Below are 17,509 nucleotides of genomic sequence, written 5' to 3'. Positions count from 1 at the left end.
CTCATCAAACTCCATCATGCCAATTATCCTAAGAAATTCACCAATGCTACAAACTACTGACCTTACCCTAAACCCATCTGATTGCAGGCCAGTTGGCTCAAATTTTCTTGCCACTCATCAGCACAAACATGGTAATCAGCAGCTGACCTGTGAATTGTCAGGAACGTCAAGGAATTCATGTTTTTAGACAGGGTAACTGCAAATAAAAAGAAAAATAACTTGACTATTATTTCACATGGTTGGTTTTATATATGGCACTCTGAAAACATATAACTTCATTCAAAAGTGTCTTCCACTTATGGAAGATGCTGACATTTTTGCTCATTTTCCATGCTCAACAGATACATAATTTAAAATAGAGGCAACTATGGCTATGAAAATCTTGTTTCAGACAGCAAACAATAAAGACATCTTGAGGACAGTTCACACATGTTTCTGATAGCCTTAATCTTGTTAAGTGGTATCCTACCCCTCAAATAGTCCAAATGAAATCACTAAGGTACTTTGTGGGATGAATGCTGCTCGACATGAGTGATAACATCATTTGATTCTCAATAATATGTATTGTTCCTGTCAGAACAATATCTGGGTGTGATTAGCAAAAGAATAATCAACTACTGCTTACAAGAAAGAACATGATGAACATGAAACATTACTTTTCTCTTAATCTGTGTATAAAAGAGCATAAACTGCTTTTATAATACATAAAAAGTTTCTCAAAATGACCCCAAATGAGCCAATAGCAATGTGCATCCCTCTTGCATCTCTAGGCTCCCTGACAAGAGGGCGCCTTTGTGGGCAATTTTTCCTAAAATACATAATGTTTTTATTTAAACTGTTCTTCTCACTTCTGCTTGGATAGTAGTAATCTTAACATAAACAGTCATTAAGCATTTTTCCTACATGCTAAAGGTGCTTTTGATTCTCTCCCCATAAAAGTATGTATTCATCTTTGATTACTCCTTTTCAAATATGCATTTCTAGAACATTTCATCTCTGTTGCATAGTTTTTAGTAAATATTGTTATTAATGTTTATACAATATTAAATGTTTATGCAATCCACTTCAAAATGAATACAAAATATTTGCTTCTATGAGCCATGAAACATCTTTTTTTCCTACATTTAAAGTAACTTACAAGCATCTCAAAACTTAGTAATATAAAATACTTTCACGTACAGAAATAAATTTTAACTCAGTAAAATATCAGAGCAGGCTATACTACCACTTTCCAACCTGCTTCTTTTCAGTACTATTTTTATGAAATCCATCTTCATCTTTATTTAAAGAATACTGCTTGGAGAGTTCTACTTTAATAACACACAGAAGCATGAGGCCCACTCTGAGTACGGACAGCATTAGCAGATTCCGTCATTCAGCAGGTCCATACCCAGTGCAATGTGGAGCTACTAGGACTATCTTCCTTGCATAAGCTCTGAACCTGCACCACTGCAGCCAGTGGAAATTTCACACTGAATTTCACGAGTACAGAACTGGGGCTTAGAAGTTTTGCCTAGTTAAATTCTATACCTGAGCATCTTCCTACTCTCCCTGCTGTCCACAACAGTTTCCAGATTTTACACATCACCTAGAATTTCCCTGTCACGTTTCTTACATCTTTGCACTGTGATACTTACCACTGACCCTTTCCTTTCTCTTTTGCCCAATTTCTTTCCTGCTTTCCCAACCTCAGCCCATCCTCCTTTTGGAAACAAAAGGAGCAACTCTCCACCACTGCAGTCAAATCACCATTGATTATTACCATCAGTTTTGTCATCACCCAAACATCACTTCGAGGCAGAGCGTATCAAGGGGGAAACTTACCACAGTCCCATTCATCTGAGCTGTCACTGCAGTCTACTTGTCCATCACACCAGAGCTCACGCGGCACACATTTGTGGTTGGCACATTCCAGCTCATCCTCCTCACAAAAGGCTGCAAGGACAAAAACATGTTTCACTCTGAGAAAGAAACGATGAACATGAAATGTACACTGAGACTGAAAAAAGGTGAAGGAGGGAGAAGGTAGGTGCAGGTCAAATTTATGGAGCAGTCAGATAGACTTGCAACAAAATTCTTGATGGACACCACTGAGGTAGAAGGTGGTTGCTGCCACAGAGGGCACCAGAAAGCCAAAAGGAAGGAAGGGCTTCTGGACATGGCAAGATCTGTGGTGTATGCTCCAGTCTATCTTATTTATTTAATATCATTTGTGGTCTTGTCATATGAAACCTAAGTCTCTCACATAAGTTTTAAACTAAAATGTTGTGTTCCTTGCTTTTTAGGAGACTACTCTGTTTATTTTTTTGTGTTCTTCAAAATAAATTATCTTTTCCTGTAACACATATGCATTTTATTTCATCCACAGCAAGTTCTGTATTTCTCTTTTGGATCCTCCTTTGCTATTTAAAATCATGGCATTTTTTTTTACCTCTACTTTAGAGATGAGGAACTGATGTACAGAAAGACTTGCTCCAGGTCACAGTATGTTGCTAGTTTGTAAGGAACTATAAGAACTTCCATTTGCAAGAGATTTTAAGTTTGCCCCCAACCATAAAAAAAAAAACCAAAAGGCAGGTGTATTGCATTACAGCACCTTCCTCATTAACACACTTCTCTTCCAGCTTCTGTAAATCATCATTAGGAAATTCTGTGGGTTGGGGAAGAGAGTGCTTGAGGAAAGTTGCATTCAGCTGTGCCTATATTTGGCGGTTGTATAGTGTCTGTATTGCCAAACAAGCTAAGCATTTATTTGCAAAGCTAGTGGAAAGAATGGACTCCACAGTGAAAATTGTACAGAATTAGAAGGCAGTGCTGCCTACTGTGACATAAGTGATCATTTTGGCTGTGGAAGAAAGCATGCAAAATTAGAAAAAGCTCTCTAACTCTGCCCTCCAGAGGAAGTATATTCCAAAAGCTGGAAGCACTCAACTGAGCAAACATTGCTGCCATTTTGGACTATTCACACCCTGACACAACAGCAGAGAAGAAATACAGTCTGACGATTAGAGACTAGGCTAACCTAAGACCTTGGAGAATCTTTTCTCTGCCATGACCTTACTGTGTGATCATGAGCAAATCACTTACCTTCTCTGTGTTCTAGCTTGTGAGAACAGCATATTAAAGACTGTGATGCTCTATTTAAGTCACGGGAGACATATATGCTGTGCAGCTTAAGTCTCACAGCTTTTCTGAGATGACACAGCTTACTGCTTTGGTCTACAATGCTTCTCTCTTTTTAGGTATAGGTCCAGACCTACAGAATTTAAATAAACTTTCAATCGAAAGTCAGAAAAAATTGAATAGTGGTGATGTGCTTTCTGTAAAAGAGGAGTGGTTGTACGTATCCTGGCTGGAATTTGTAGATGCCTTTAATACCTTCTTCTTTTTTTTTTTAGATGACAGCACACAGATCTCTTGGAAGACAAATGGTATAAACTTCACAGTGAACAGGAAAGAACCTTAAGGAAGGTTCTGTGAGCTGCCTCCTCCCGAAGAGAAACAACATTAGATCCAGTGATATATCCAGGCTGTCAACCATTTTGGCAAATACATTCATATGCTCCATACAGCACAGAAAATGTGCCTACTGTCCTGTCTCTGCTAGCAGAACTCCAGAGAGACAGGAGCAACTTTTTTAAATTTGCAAAATGTATTTCCTACAACCCCAGCAAAAATGCTGAAATATTAGGATTGCCCAGAGAACTAAAATTTCAACTTTCAATCAGCTTTATCAAGCATCTCTTCTTTCTCATGCAGGCTGAATCTCGGCCAATATGTCTTTTCCAGTTCCTAGTCTTGGACACACACCCATGCACCAGGTTTTCTCAAAAGAAGAGAATTCAGAGTACCACTAATACAATCATGAAACTGAAGCAAAATTCTCACAGCACCCACTCCTGGCTTCACATGCAGGATGGGAACCTGCAAAGCAGCTGCCATTCACAGGTCCTCCACCTTGCCTATGGGGAAAAGGGGTCTACTACCCAATGTCAGCAGTTTGGCCCAACTCATATACCCATATTGTCACTGTATTGTACTAAGTTTCATATCTCTGATACTTATCACAGTTTGGAATGTAGGAGAAGCCAGAGAGGCCACATGGAAAGACAGTATCTAAGAAATGTCAAGCAGATGTATCAAAGAAAACAGGGAGACATATGAAAGTTACTGAAGAACAGGATAGAAGGAAAGTCAAGTGGAAATGAAGAAAAATGACCAGTGAGCAGCTATACCCATATGGAAAGAAGCTGAGAAAAGTTGGAAAAAGAAGTCAAGGAGCTATAAGTAGTAGAAAGAAAAGACATATGAAGATGTGAGGAGGAGCACAGAGAGAGAGAAAGGGAGAGAGAGATGGAGTGACCAAAGAGACAGTGAGGATTCAAGGATGTGAAAAACAGAGGACACAACATGAGGAGAGGGACAAAATGGTGCCACAGAAGGACTGAAAAGGAAACTGAGGGAATGACTGAGCTTTTCTGTCTGGAGAGAACCTTTTATCTCAATTTATTCTGGGCCCCAGAATCCCCCAAATGTGTTCAACCCTTTACACATTACAGTAGGGACCAACAATCTGCATAAGCACTTACAGCAGTTCTTTTCATCCATCTTGTCAGGGCAGTCTGGGAAACCATCACAGATCATAGTGTGCTTGATGCACAGCTTCTTCAAAGGACACTCCCAAAGACCTCTTTCTCTACAACCTGGAGATAGAGAAGCACAGTTCTGAAATACTTGCATGCAATATCAAATGTCAACAGTTTTTTTCTTCCTTAATAATGCTAAAACATTCAAAGTATTTTCAGTTGCAACATAAATTTTAAGAGTTATCAAGAACTAACTGGGAAACAGAATTAAGACTGTTACAGTGCAAACTCGTTCAAATGGGTATAAAACAATAATACTTTGTAATACTTCATTGCTTTTTTAAAAATGACCTATATTATGCTATGCAGACTGATTTAGGCATTAGCTCAAATACTTACCCATACACAAATACTCTTGAAATGCATTTACTAGTAATAAACATTTCTAATCCTGAAGTCTGTGGAGTTTCCTTTAAAAGCATACCATACAGAGCTTTGTTCTTTCAAAATTAAATCCTATGAGAGCATGGAATCTCCATGAAATAACGTAAAGAAAAAGATTTTTATTTCTTGACAGAGCTGATACAGAATCTGATGCAGATCGAAGTGAAAGGTGGGGAGATGCTCCAAGTATTGACCATGAACAAAGTTTTCTTAGTCCCAGTAATCTGAGACCAAACAAGATTTAAAAGATTACAAAGACCCAATGGCTGTAAGAATCTTCAAGAGGATTGATTATTATGCACAGAACACACTGCATTATTGTCTCTTCAAAGGCCTGCTAATCAGCAGCACTGATTTCCTAATGCCTTCAAGAGGAATCCTTTAAAAACTGTGTCAAAGTGCTTTGATTGTAAAAATCCTGTTAGCCAACTACAGAAAATTAAGAATGGCCTGAGGTACATCTGATAAAAAAGATTTTCTCTTGTTTTATCTGCACTATTTGCTTTTTACAATTAACAAAGCACCTCACTGTGATATCCGTTTAAGAATGAATTACTCTGACATACCGTCCTGTGCATCTGACGTTCTGGTTTTACTGGAAGCCATAATAACAAATGACAACATAGAGAGTTCTCATGTTCTACTGACCAAAACAGATGTAGTTTTGATTGCCTTGTCTGGCCTGTTCAAAAGCCAACAATGCTAGTTTTCATTTTAATCCAAGCTCAAATTCAGGTGACAGCCCTCATGCAAACACACAAAAATAGCTTGGGTATATGCTCACATACTGCATTTGAAGTAGTTTTCCCAGATCTGGAACTAAAGCAGCATATCTGTGGTAAATTATTAAAATGATACGTTGTTTCTAAGAAGTATTATTTCAGAAGTGAATATTTTACAAACATGAACAAGAGAATCATTACTAGCTCATGTGACTACGGGAAAAATCTAGTTGGGTTTTAATCATACCTGGATGTGCAAAGTGCTTGATTTTGTTTAGATTCAACAAACCATGTAAAAAAATGTTAAGCACACAGAGTAATAAAGAGCCTTCCTGAGAAGGTAGGAAGTGTTGGGGGACAATGAGCAACACTGTGACGGCCAGGAATGAGGCATTACTGATTTATTCTCATTTTTGGCCACTTACTACTACAACAGAGATCATTTTTAATAAAAAGACAATTGCAAGGAGGAACTCATTAAGGCCATGTTACCATCATTGGTATTAGGTTTATCTCATGTTACATACAGATTTATTTCCAAAGTAAGACTAATGTTTAGGGGAGAGGTGCCAAAAGCTTACAAGATGATTTTGTGATATTCCTGTCTGCTTATCTTTAGTAAATTTCTTAGAAAGACAGAAAAGTCCAGGCTGCAGCAGGGATGTGCAATTTACATCTCCCTGTACAAGAAGAGGTTTAAGCTATTTATCCAATTCTAGACCTCAGTTTCTGCTTCCTGGGAGCATGGTGGTTAGCATTTCTGGAAATATTTTAACAACAGTGGACCTCTCTCTAGCATAAGAGTTAGGCTTTTTTGGGCAGAAAACAGAATTTCTTTGGGGTTTGGTGTAAACCTCCACAGCAAATCAAAGAATTTTCTCACTTAACACCATTCTCCACCATTCCTTCTTGAAAACAATTGTGATAACCATTAACAAAAAATTAACAGAAACCAAAACAAAACCTTGATCTAATAAAGAAGAAAGAGAATGTCAGTCATGTTAGGAACTTGATATAAAAACAAAATAAAACAGATTTTAAAAATCTAATTTATGAACCATTGCAATTTGTTAGCTAAAGTGTTTACAATTAATTAAATATGTTTGCTTTTTCCCTTCATTACACTTCATAGCATTTTATTGTGAGGTATTCCATGACTCTCCAAAGCTTGACTGCAACAAAGACACAGCCACAACTCCCTAGGAAAAATTCACTACATAGATTTCCATGTTCAAATATACTGTTTTGTTGGTAGAAGGCCATGTATCATTTGGGGGTGTTTCTATTCCTCCCCAAATATTTTTATAACATACATTTTTAATTCAATGAGAATGAAACAAAAGTGAAAATAAAGTTCAGAAAACTTATCCCTACATTACTGCCCGTCTCAAACATACGTTTTGACAAGAGACAGCGATTCATGTATGATCTTACCTTCATTCTTCTTCAAAATACGAACTAAGTTACCATTTGTTATTCACAAATACATTCCTCAGGAAATTATTATTAAGTCCTTAGCAGTAAGACCACCACATTATTATATCAGCTAAAATACCACAGTCACATCTCAGATTGCAGAAAGCAGAGAAGGACAATACTGCTTTATAATGTTATGTTCTCAATTCCTTTAATATTCTTCTGTGATCTTCTTCTGCTCTCTGCCAGCAGCATTGTAGTTCAGCAGCCGATAAATTTATGTGATCAATTACAAGCAAGCATATTTAATACCACAAACTCTCTTCACTTCTCTCACGATAGTAATTTTCAGAAATTAATTTCTTCGCACTTTGCTGAAGTGCACTCCAAAGTCTCACATTCAAAAGTCTGGGACAAATTTTCTCCCCAAATTCTGGTCTAAATGGCACTGGACTTCACTGCAATTGCATGGATGAGGTTTCCCTCACAGAGATCATGTGGAAGTAGGGGAAGGGATTCCTAAGGGAGGAGACAGTGGCTGCCACGCACAGCTCCGCTTTGCATGGGCAGAATATAGTTTAGTCCCTTTGGACTGTTCTAGCTTACATTTTTGGCCAGAGTACCTTGAGCATTCAAAGGCTGTATTCTAACAGAAATAAGTTTTGTCATCCTAATAGAACTATTCATGCCATTTAAGTCACTTCATATACAATTTTTTTTAAATTCAAATACTGACTGTTATTTAACATCATGAAAACAATTTCAAAGAATAAATCTAATATAATGTAAGCTAGCCATTTACACAAGGAAGGATCAATAGGTTTGATTTTGTCCTGCACACATGAAATATGAATGAGTCAGAGACAGTTACTTCTGCAGCTTTACAAGGACTGGCTGTTCTTCCATAACAGCATTACCCATGGTCAATGTAATGTCACTGACAGCTGTAATTTCCTAGCAGATAGAGCCTTCCATATTTATAGAAGCTGATAAGAATTCTGTTGATTGCTAGTGACATTCTGTCTAGACCATAGAGAGAGAGAGAGATCTACTCAAGAAATTAATTTTATGTATCAGAACAATATTTCATATGTTAATGTCCAGGAGTATAAATTTATCCTAAAAGACACATAGCAATTACTGTTGTCAGGAATTAAGTGGCAACAAAAAATATTTGATGGGGAGGAAAATCGAGACAATTGATTCAGAGGTAAAGCGATTATAAACTCTGAAAGAGTCACTGTGATCATCAGCTCTGCCTTTGCTTTATAATCTATAAAAGAGAATGACCTAGAATTAACTCCTGTTTCAATGAGCATATCTTTTTTTCTTTTCTTTTTTTTTTTATAAGGGGGAGAGGGAATGAGGCAGGAAGAGTAAAGAGAATATAATCTTGATTTGAAAATTCCCAAAGGCTGAGAATACATCAGTCCTTCATGATGTATACATCATCCCTGTACCTCTACAATACCTATACAATAGCCCTTGGCTATTCTGATCATTAAAAAACCTGCTGTTAAAAAAAAACATTTTATAGAGCTGACAAGCTTGAATTTAACCTAGCTTCAGCTTTCAGGTGTTGAATCAGATTTTGTTTTTGTGCAGCTGAGCAGAGAATCTTTTATTGCCCAGTTTTGCTGCCCACAGAAACTGTGCTTCCATCACTTCTTAACCTTCTCTCTGTTAAGCAAAACAGGGTGTGTCCCTTAGTCCTACACTGCTGGAGTGTTTTTTAGTCCTTTACTCATATCCACCTCTTGTCTAAATCCTTAGTGATTTATCATTGCTCTTTTTGCCCTACCAGGACACCGGGACAACATGCAGAATTCCACAAAGGCTACACTACAGCCAAATAAGGAAATATTATAAACTCCCTTCTCCTTCTCAAAATTCTCCTGCCAGTATATACAAGGGTATATATGATCACAAGATTTATTGGTTATTCTCCAACCCAATACATCTCCTGAAGTTAAGAGTCAAGAGTTTCTCTACCTTAAATAATCTCTGTAATGTATTGGAGAATAAAGTTTGTGGTTACCACTTCAGGTGCATCCTTGCACCTATGGTTAGAGGTTGACCGCTGGGAAGAAAACATGTAATTCTTGACACTTGCAGCACAGAATCCGCTTCACTAACACAGATTTTGTGTCAATCCATCAAAAAGAGAATGTTGCTGTATATACACTTAAAACTGCATTTACAAATTCAAGATTTAAACTGCCAGGAAGTTAAGTTTCGGCTCAAAAGAAATCTCTATCAATATCAATGGACAAAAAGAATCAAATCTGTAGTTTTTTTCACCTCAAATACTAAATGAATATTCAAACACCTGGAATATAGTTAACAGAATCTAATATATTAAATATCATAACTTATATTGATGTTAATCAAGAAGAATGCTGGTTAAAGTATTTTTACTGACACGAATCTTAAAAAAACACTTTCAAAAACATTTTTCTTACAGGAAAAGGGGCTTATCCTTTGAATCCTTTGAGTTAGTTCAACACCACAGTTGAACTTACTGAAGAAAAACAAAACTGCTTTTCTGATGCTTCAATTCTCTAGTCACAAAATCTAGCTCATTGAATTTATTTACCACAGCTTTCCTCATCACTGTCATCCTCACAGTCAGCTTGACCATCACATCTTCTGGATGCCAGGACACACCTCCCAGATCGGCACTTGAAGTGACTAGGTGAGCACTCTGTCAGTGACAAGGAACAAGGGAAAAACAAAATTCCATAAATTGAAAGCTTAATCATCGTGTGGCTATTTACTTATCTATCACAGAGACTGTTTTGAAAGGGTAGATGACAGGAATAGAAACCTCGTGAGACAGTAAACTGAAACTGTGTAGTAGACAAGACTATTCTTAACACTTGCACTGTGAACGGGGTGAAGCACTATTTTCCAGAGCTCTCCCTCACATGCTGCCCTCTCTCAAGTTTCAAAGTTTTATGAAATTCCAGGCATACAATATTTACATTGTGGGCACAGATTTTCCAGCTACTTTGCTCACCAGTGCGGTGTTACATGAAGCAGAAACAGATCATCTGATGTGCTGAACAGATTATAAGAGATCCCCAGGATAAAAGGTTCTGATTTTAGCAAATTTCTGACTGTTTAAATTAATAAAACCACCTTCAAATGTACAAATTAACCATTACATCACTTCTGCTGCATCTTACAAAGTACCATTTTGAGAAGGTTTTATGTGACAATTAATTTATGTGCTTTTGAAAATCCCATCCATTTCTTCACACTGTACAGCTCAGTGACTTGGATATACAACCTCCATGTTGTATATATGTGTTGCCTTTTTTTTCTTCCAGCAGAATCCCTCAGATATTTAATACCATGCAGTTCCTTGGGTATATTTTAGGATTTGATAAACTGTTTTAACAAAAATGTCATCAATAAAATTGGAAGCCTGAGCAAATAACATTCTAATGAGAAAAGCATGGTGAACTATACTGCCAACATTTAAAGTTAAGTTGTTATGAAAATAATTAAGTTTATGATGCATGCTGTCTTGGCACAGCAGTACTCTTGGATTCAGCACTGATTGGAAAGGAAGTTAAGCAGTTCAGGCACATTGTAGTTTCTCTGTCAATTATAGCTTAAGTGGGCAGATCACCTATATTTTGCAATCATGAACATTTTAAAGGTTCTCAGAAGCTTAATTTCTTTTGTTACAAGTGTTTTTTCAGAAATGTTTATATAGTATTTTAAATTTCTCAGGGAATACTGTTTCTAACTAACATTGTTCAGTGATATGATAACCAATAGGCAACCAATCAGCCTAGCAGTCAGATTCCCTTTAATTAATGTGAGAATTTCTGAAATTCTAATTTTAATAAGTGAACAGAATTTAACTCTAGAAACAGAATACTGTAGTCCAGTACAGTAAAATTTAAAATATAACCATGATATGTTACATTTCAAAAACAAATGATATAACAACACAGCAAGGAAGGTTAAAAGCCATTTATAAATGAGAAAACTAAATCACATTATTTTTCTATAACTTGCTATGTTGTGCCAAAAGTCTGATTTTCCATTTCTTGCATACTGCTTTCTAATAATGGAAAACTCCTTTCCATCATCCCATTGCTGTAGAGGGAAACTATCTCCTTGTCTCTCAGTGTCCCACTACAGAGGATTTCATTATGATATTACATGTTTTATAAAACTCTCACAATCATATATGTGCACATGGACTTTGCTTGAAGAGAGTGCTTACTGCTGTATACACTTCACTGGCTTTTCAGAATGCTTCTCTGTATTTTTGAGTAATACATTGTCACTAAAAGAACTATAAATCAATTAACTTTCACCTGCTTCAGGTTCAAAAGACTGTGGAAAGACTTCCATCACTGTGTAGGTGAGTAGGAGGAGAGTAAGAACCAAACATGATCAGCATTTTGTGGGCACTCTAGCATGCATCATCTCACTATTTTCCCAGCTATTTTACTGACATTTTGACAAGAAAAAGGAATGGCATGTCAGAATCTGCACAGACCTCACATCTGCTCACCTCTGGCAGAAGGAGAAGCTGCACAGCAGCTCTTTTTATATATACAAAGACTATGCAGAATCATTTAAGGCAAGTCCATTCTTCTCTCCTGTGTTCACACCCACAATGAGTAGTATTATGGCTGAACTCACGAAACTGAAATTTGTCGGTTGCTACTGAAGCTGGTTTGGCACAATGCTCTAAAAAACCTTCCCCAAACAAAAACCGAGAGTAAATAATAGCTGGTAAAGACACTAACAACTACAGTATTTTTCTCAGAGCTGTCGTGGGGCTCAACTTTTTTAATGTTGTCAGAAGTCTGCCTCCTGATTAGGAAAGCATTATTATATCATCTAGGTAGGTAAAGAAATGAAGTATAAACATAGGCAGGCAGTAGGCTGCTGTTAGCCACAAATCTCAAATACTTATTTTCCCACACTGAGGATAACTGATCCTTCTTTAGAATAGGATTTTTTACAAAAACTTCCTCTTATCTGAAAATTGTTGACAGCTGAATGCAAGAGGAAATTCTCTGAAATCTGATTTGGAATCTTTTCCACAACTAGTTGACCACATCAGTATTTAAACTCACCCTACATGACATACTATAATTTGAAGGGGAAGAATGAAAACAGAAAAAAAAAACAAATCAGTGACCTCAGGGAACCTAATTAATCTTTAATTTCCTGTTAAATGTTTTTAGAAGAGTTACCTTCTACATCTTCATCTGGTGTTAGACAAGTTTGGTTGTCTGAGTTCTCATCTGGAAATTGAGTGCAGTCAGTATCTTCTGGCCACTGCAGACCTACAATGCCAAGTACAGACTCACAGCGTTCCTTGGACTGTTCACATAATGTCCTGAGGATACAAAGTGGAGTTGCATAAAACTACTGAGGAAGCTTTAGGAAGTCCCAGTTACTGGAACTCAATAATCCTAGCCAAAGTTAAAGAAGAGCAAGGAAAAATATGTTAATCAGATTTCTTTATAAGAAAAAAAATATATATATATATATAAAAAGATATATTGCTGCTGTTGATACATGTCTTTAAATTACTGTATGTAAAGTATTATCTGAATTATATTGTAATAAACAAGTATCACTCCTTACAAACTCCCTCTCCTCTGTAAAAAATGGCAGCAAACCTTTTCTAAGAAGCATTGCCTTTTGTCCTTTAGGAAAAAAAGCCAAATACATTTTATACCAATGAAATGCTACCTCTTCTGATAATGCTACCTCAGAAACCATTGTACTATAACACAATAGACAGCATTTGAAGGGCAGTGCAGTGCAAAAGAAAGTTTTGCCTCTATCAAATTTTAATGGACATAAGAACACACAGGCTCTGAATATTTTGAGTGCATTTTCAGACACTCACAGGGGATACAGTAAGAATATGCAGGGCTGACCCAATCCTGGTCTGGAACTGTGGTTCCAGAAAGACAACACATCTTAAACCAAGAAACAAAAGAGCAAAGCACTTTCTGGTGAATAAAATTATAATTTTGGAGAAAATCAAAGCACAGATCAATCTAGTTTTGAAGGTGTGGTCAGTTACAGCAATGGAAATCTTTATCACACCTAGAAAAAGGCAAAAAAATAATCCTTCTGTTGCATATTCATTTTTTTACCATAGGAACACAAGACTTGCCATGCCAAATCAATTCAGTCAATCTAGATTCAGTCCATCTAGATTCAAACCATCTGGATTAATATCCTGTCTCTCAGAATACCCTGTGTCAAATGTTTCAAATGCACAGAGAGAACACGCGTAATAGGAAATTACCCCAACATACTGGGGAAGCATCATTTTAAACAATTAGCAACTACTTATGACTAGAATTGCGGGCTGATGTGCCTTTAAATACCACAGTCTTGTAGCTGTGGAATTTTGAATCCCTGTTTGTTTCGACTGTCTCTTTTCAGTGAGTTCAATAGTTATGGTATTAGTTATAAACACCACTCTTCATTTTTGTGGGATATTAACTAGACAACATGGCATTAAGTACCTCAGCATCCTTTCCATCTTTCCCCCAGGCAGAAACATACATCGTTCTTGGCAGATATTTCCTAAACTGTTCTTAAAAACTCTTCAGTGAGCAAGCTTTCATATACTTCCTTACCAATCATTCTAATACCTTGATACCTACCATTTTCTTAATATCTGGCCTATATATACTTTAAATCCATTACTTCTTGGTTCAACATTGGTGAACACAGTGAACAATTCATTACTTTTCTGTCTGAAGCTTGCCTTTACCTATTCAAAAGCTATAATGCCTCTCAATAGTCTTCTCCTGTCTCTAGACTCAGCAACTCATTCAGTCATTCCCTGTAGACCATACTTTCTAAACCTATAACTTGGACTCACTGTTTCAAAGAAATGCCCACTTTGTTCTTATATGTTGAAAAATATTAAATAGGAGGATCCTATCCATTTATATGTTTTTCAGTTTCCTTCACAACACTTTTAAATTGCCTTTTATCTAATCAACTTTTCCAGATCTTTCTTCTAGGAAGAAACTCTCCTTTCATGGAAGACATTTTATTCCACTCATCATTTTCCTTTAATATTTTGATCAATGGACCATTTTTTTCCTGCAATAAGCTTCAGGAAATGGAGTGACCAAAACCTCACATACAGATCAGCTAAAGGATCTGTTTTATCCTCATTTGAGAGAGCAATATATTATTATCTTTAATTTTAATTTTGTTTCAGGAGATTACAAGAAGGAGGCTCGATGTTTTTCTGCACCAGATGATTCACTGTTGCGCTGAGCAGCTGGAATGAAGACCTGAGTACTGCAATACATTGTGACTGTTAGGTGTTTTATTTATCATATATACTGCAGAGGAAAGTGTAAAACATCTGATAGTCTTACTGGGATGAAGCGAAACCCAGCATCTCTGGAATCTGCTCAGCATCTCACAGAATCAATCCATAGTTAATATCATGTGTAATTATAGGAAAACAGGAATTTCTGTGTTTATTCCACATATGCTTCTGCTACAAAACTCCATTTAAAGTCAACAGGAACCCAGTACATACTTAGCTTCAAGGATCGTTTCACCACACCTGGACTAATTTTACCAATGTCTTATCACAGGTGAAGAATACTATTCAGAATCTGAAAGTGCACTTGCTAGATGACCGAATGGCCTGAATAACAGCCATATCTGATCTTTCAAAAAATCTGTTAATCTGTGCTCCTTACTTTAACAAACCTCATGGAAGACTTTCATATTTAAAAAATAAATCATGATGATCAAACTAGTAGCAAAAAGATGATGAGAACCTTTACAAAGAGACAGAGGGAGTATATATACATTATATATATATATATATATGCACATGTATATACACAAATATCTTTATACAGAGGGAGTAAAATTAAAATCATTGGGCAGTACCACCTAGAATGGAAAGAACAGATCAGTGTGACCAGTATCAAAAAATCTAATATGTCTCTGATAAATATATTTTATAACAGATGCAGAATTACAATCTGAATTTGCAATTCATGGTTGGAAAGTATAATTTGACTTGGAAAGCTTATCACTGGAAAACTGCATTAGCCAAACTCAGTTTCATATTTACTGGAAAAGACAAGTAAAGCAATATATGTGTCCTGTTTAGCTCCATTAATCACTGCTATCCTTGAACAAGACAATTGTTTTGAAAAGGCAGCAGCAGATTCTCAGAATGTGCTCAGAGTGTGTGATGTGTGCTCAGAATGCAATATTCTGCTCTCAGGAGCTTCAAATTGTGATTAAGTTGATCTGGATTCAGATAAGACAGTTATAAAAGTAGAGCTTTAAATCCTGTCCTTTGCATCTATCCCATATACAATATTCTAACTTTCTTGTTAGGTTTCTGTGTGAGAATTAAGCAGTATCTTAGTAAATCTCCCTGTGTCTCACTCTTAATTTGCACTAAGTCTATCACTAGACAAATATTTTCTATTTGTCAACAATGTTACATGGTGGGATGTCTCAGCACATGTATTGCAATTTCCAATACAGTCTTCTTTCAATACAGTAGACAACAGCAATGTTAACCAATGAGGACAGATGAAAAGTTAATCTGACAAGTGTAAAGCATAAGTTAGTATATAATAAAGAATGATGTGGCAAAACTGGACTATATTTTTCTATGGCACTTCTCTACTTTAGAAAGGTAAGCATGGATTAAAATCAGTTTTTGTTAATAGTATTTGGAGAAGGCTTTGTATAGATCAAGTGACACAAAGGCAAAGAACTACTACAAATGCTTATGTTTCAAATTAAACTAATTTTTCTACATTTAAATACCTTTTATAGCGGTGCAGTTCTAATCAAACACACAGAAATGGAAAATACTTCATACACTTACCCAATATAGACATTTTGAAAATTAACTGAACTGCCATTCTTTTACTTGTTTTGAAAATTTCAGAAACTAATGAAATGCATGTAATAAACTACATTTAATGATCTTACAAAATATGATTCTATACCTGTTGCTATGGAATTCCAAAGCAAAAATTCTGACATTTTCAATGGAAGCAGAAATTTGGGAAAGACTAATATGATGGACAATGTTAGTCATGAATTAAATTAGGAAAAGTATTGTACCTGCAAGGTGGGATCCGCTGATTTGTATAGGGGTCACATTTTGGTACTAAAATTGTACAGGCGAAAAACATAAGGTACTTATAGCAGTTGGTCTGAACCAAGGCTGGGAAAAGAGAAGATTCCCAGCTGATGGAGGCTTCCTTCTGAGTCCTGTGGCCCAGATAGTTTGGATAATTAGTATAGTTGTAAGGCAAGTTCATACAGAGTTCCAGAGTAATTGGTTCACAGTGACCTTTCAGGAAAAAATAAAAAAGAACAATCCATAAATGGTGTAAGATTAGATGAAATCCTGAAGAATTGCATAAATATTTAACAAATTAACCAGTCAGGAAGTAGGTCATGAGAAATATAAGTTGCAGTGCTCAAGACTCCATATGTACCCTACTCATATCAGTAAAGAAAGGAGGTTTTGACTTAATAACTCATTCAGAGACTATTCCCTTACTAATATCTTCCTGGGTAACATCTTAACTTTAACAGAGTACAATAAACCATTCTTTAAAAACAAATTTATTGTTTTTAAACCAAGCTTCTTAATGTCTTAATATTTTTATTATTAACTTGCTCTACATACTATATAGGAATTAGTTCCACATAGAGTAAAATCAGAGATTATACTAGATATGAAGATGTATAATTTACCTGCAGCAACTCTTTTGAGTTCTCTCAGTTACAGTTTCAACAGCAGTGAATAGGATATTTGTTCTGTTATTCTAAAAATGTTGTAACTGCATTACAGTGCCAGCCTAAACCAATCACAGATCATTACATATGGAGAGCATCCATCATATTCAATGTTATGAAAGCCTAGGCTTAGCCAGTAATTTTCCAACAAAGGAGTTATTTGGGTCAGAAAATGCTGCTTTGTCAAAATTGAAATTTGCCACGGGAATTTTCATTTCTGACTGAAGATGAAATAACTCTGGTCAAACTATGAACAGCAAAAATAACATGAAGACAATAGTACTTCCAGATGTTATGCAAGAAAATGTCTCCCAAATTCTCTTGCTGTTCCATTGTGTAAAAACAATTAAATATGCACTGGACCAGAAAGGGAGAAAGAGAGATGGTCTAGATATCTAATTCAGATTATGTGTTATTCCTGTTGAGAATTACAGACTATTGCCCATACTGTGATGAGGAAACATATATGTCATCGTAAAGCTGCTCTTTTTCATCTTCAAAAGGTTATGGCAATCAGGGGTGGTTCCT

At 36.2% G+C, this 17,509-nt stretch overlaps 1 protein-coding gene across 1 annotated transcript in view; it reads right to left on the bottom strand.

Annotated features, from left to right (window-relative positions):
- CORIN (corin, serine peptidase) overlaps positions 1-17,509 on the bottom strand; it is a gene marked incomplete at its 5' end in the record, with an annotated part of 74,655 nt that overhangs the window by 22,569 nt on the left and 34,577 nt on the right. Inside the window, 6 exons of the mRNA XM_026081150.1 lie at positions 67-196; positions 1,825-1,935; positions 4,590-4,703; positions 9,765-9,872; positions 12,397-12,542; positions 16,298-16,529. Coding sequence (XP_025936935.1) covers positions 67-196; positions 1,825-1,935; positions 4,590-4,703; positions 9,765-9,872; positions 12,397-12,542; positions 16,298-16,529 — 841 coding nt within the window. The remainder of the gene's footprint in view (positions 1-66; positions 197-1,824; positions 1,936-4,589; positions 4,704-9,764; positions 9,873-12,396; positions 12,543-16,297; positions 16,530-17,509) is intronic.

Source organism: Apteryx rowi, unplaced genomic scaffold, assembly GCF_003343035.1.
Source record: "Apteryx rowi isolate R43461 unplaced genomic scaffold, aptRow1 scaffold_538, whole genome shotgun sequence".
NCBI classification, from domain to species: domain Eukaryota; kingdom Metazoa; phylum Chordata; class Aves; order Apterygiformes; family Apterygidae; genus Apteryx; species Apteryx rowi.
Note: the sequence above shows the minus strand (reverse complement) of the source record. Positions and strands in the feature narration are given on the sequence as shown.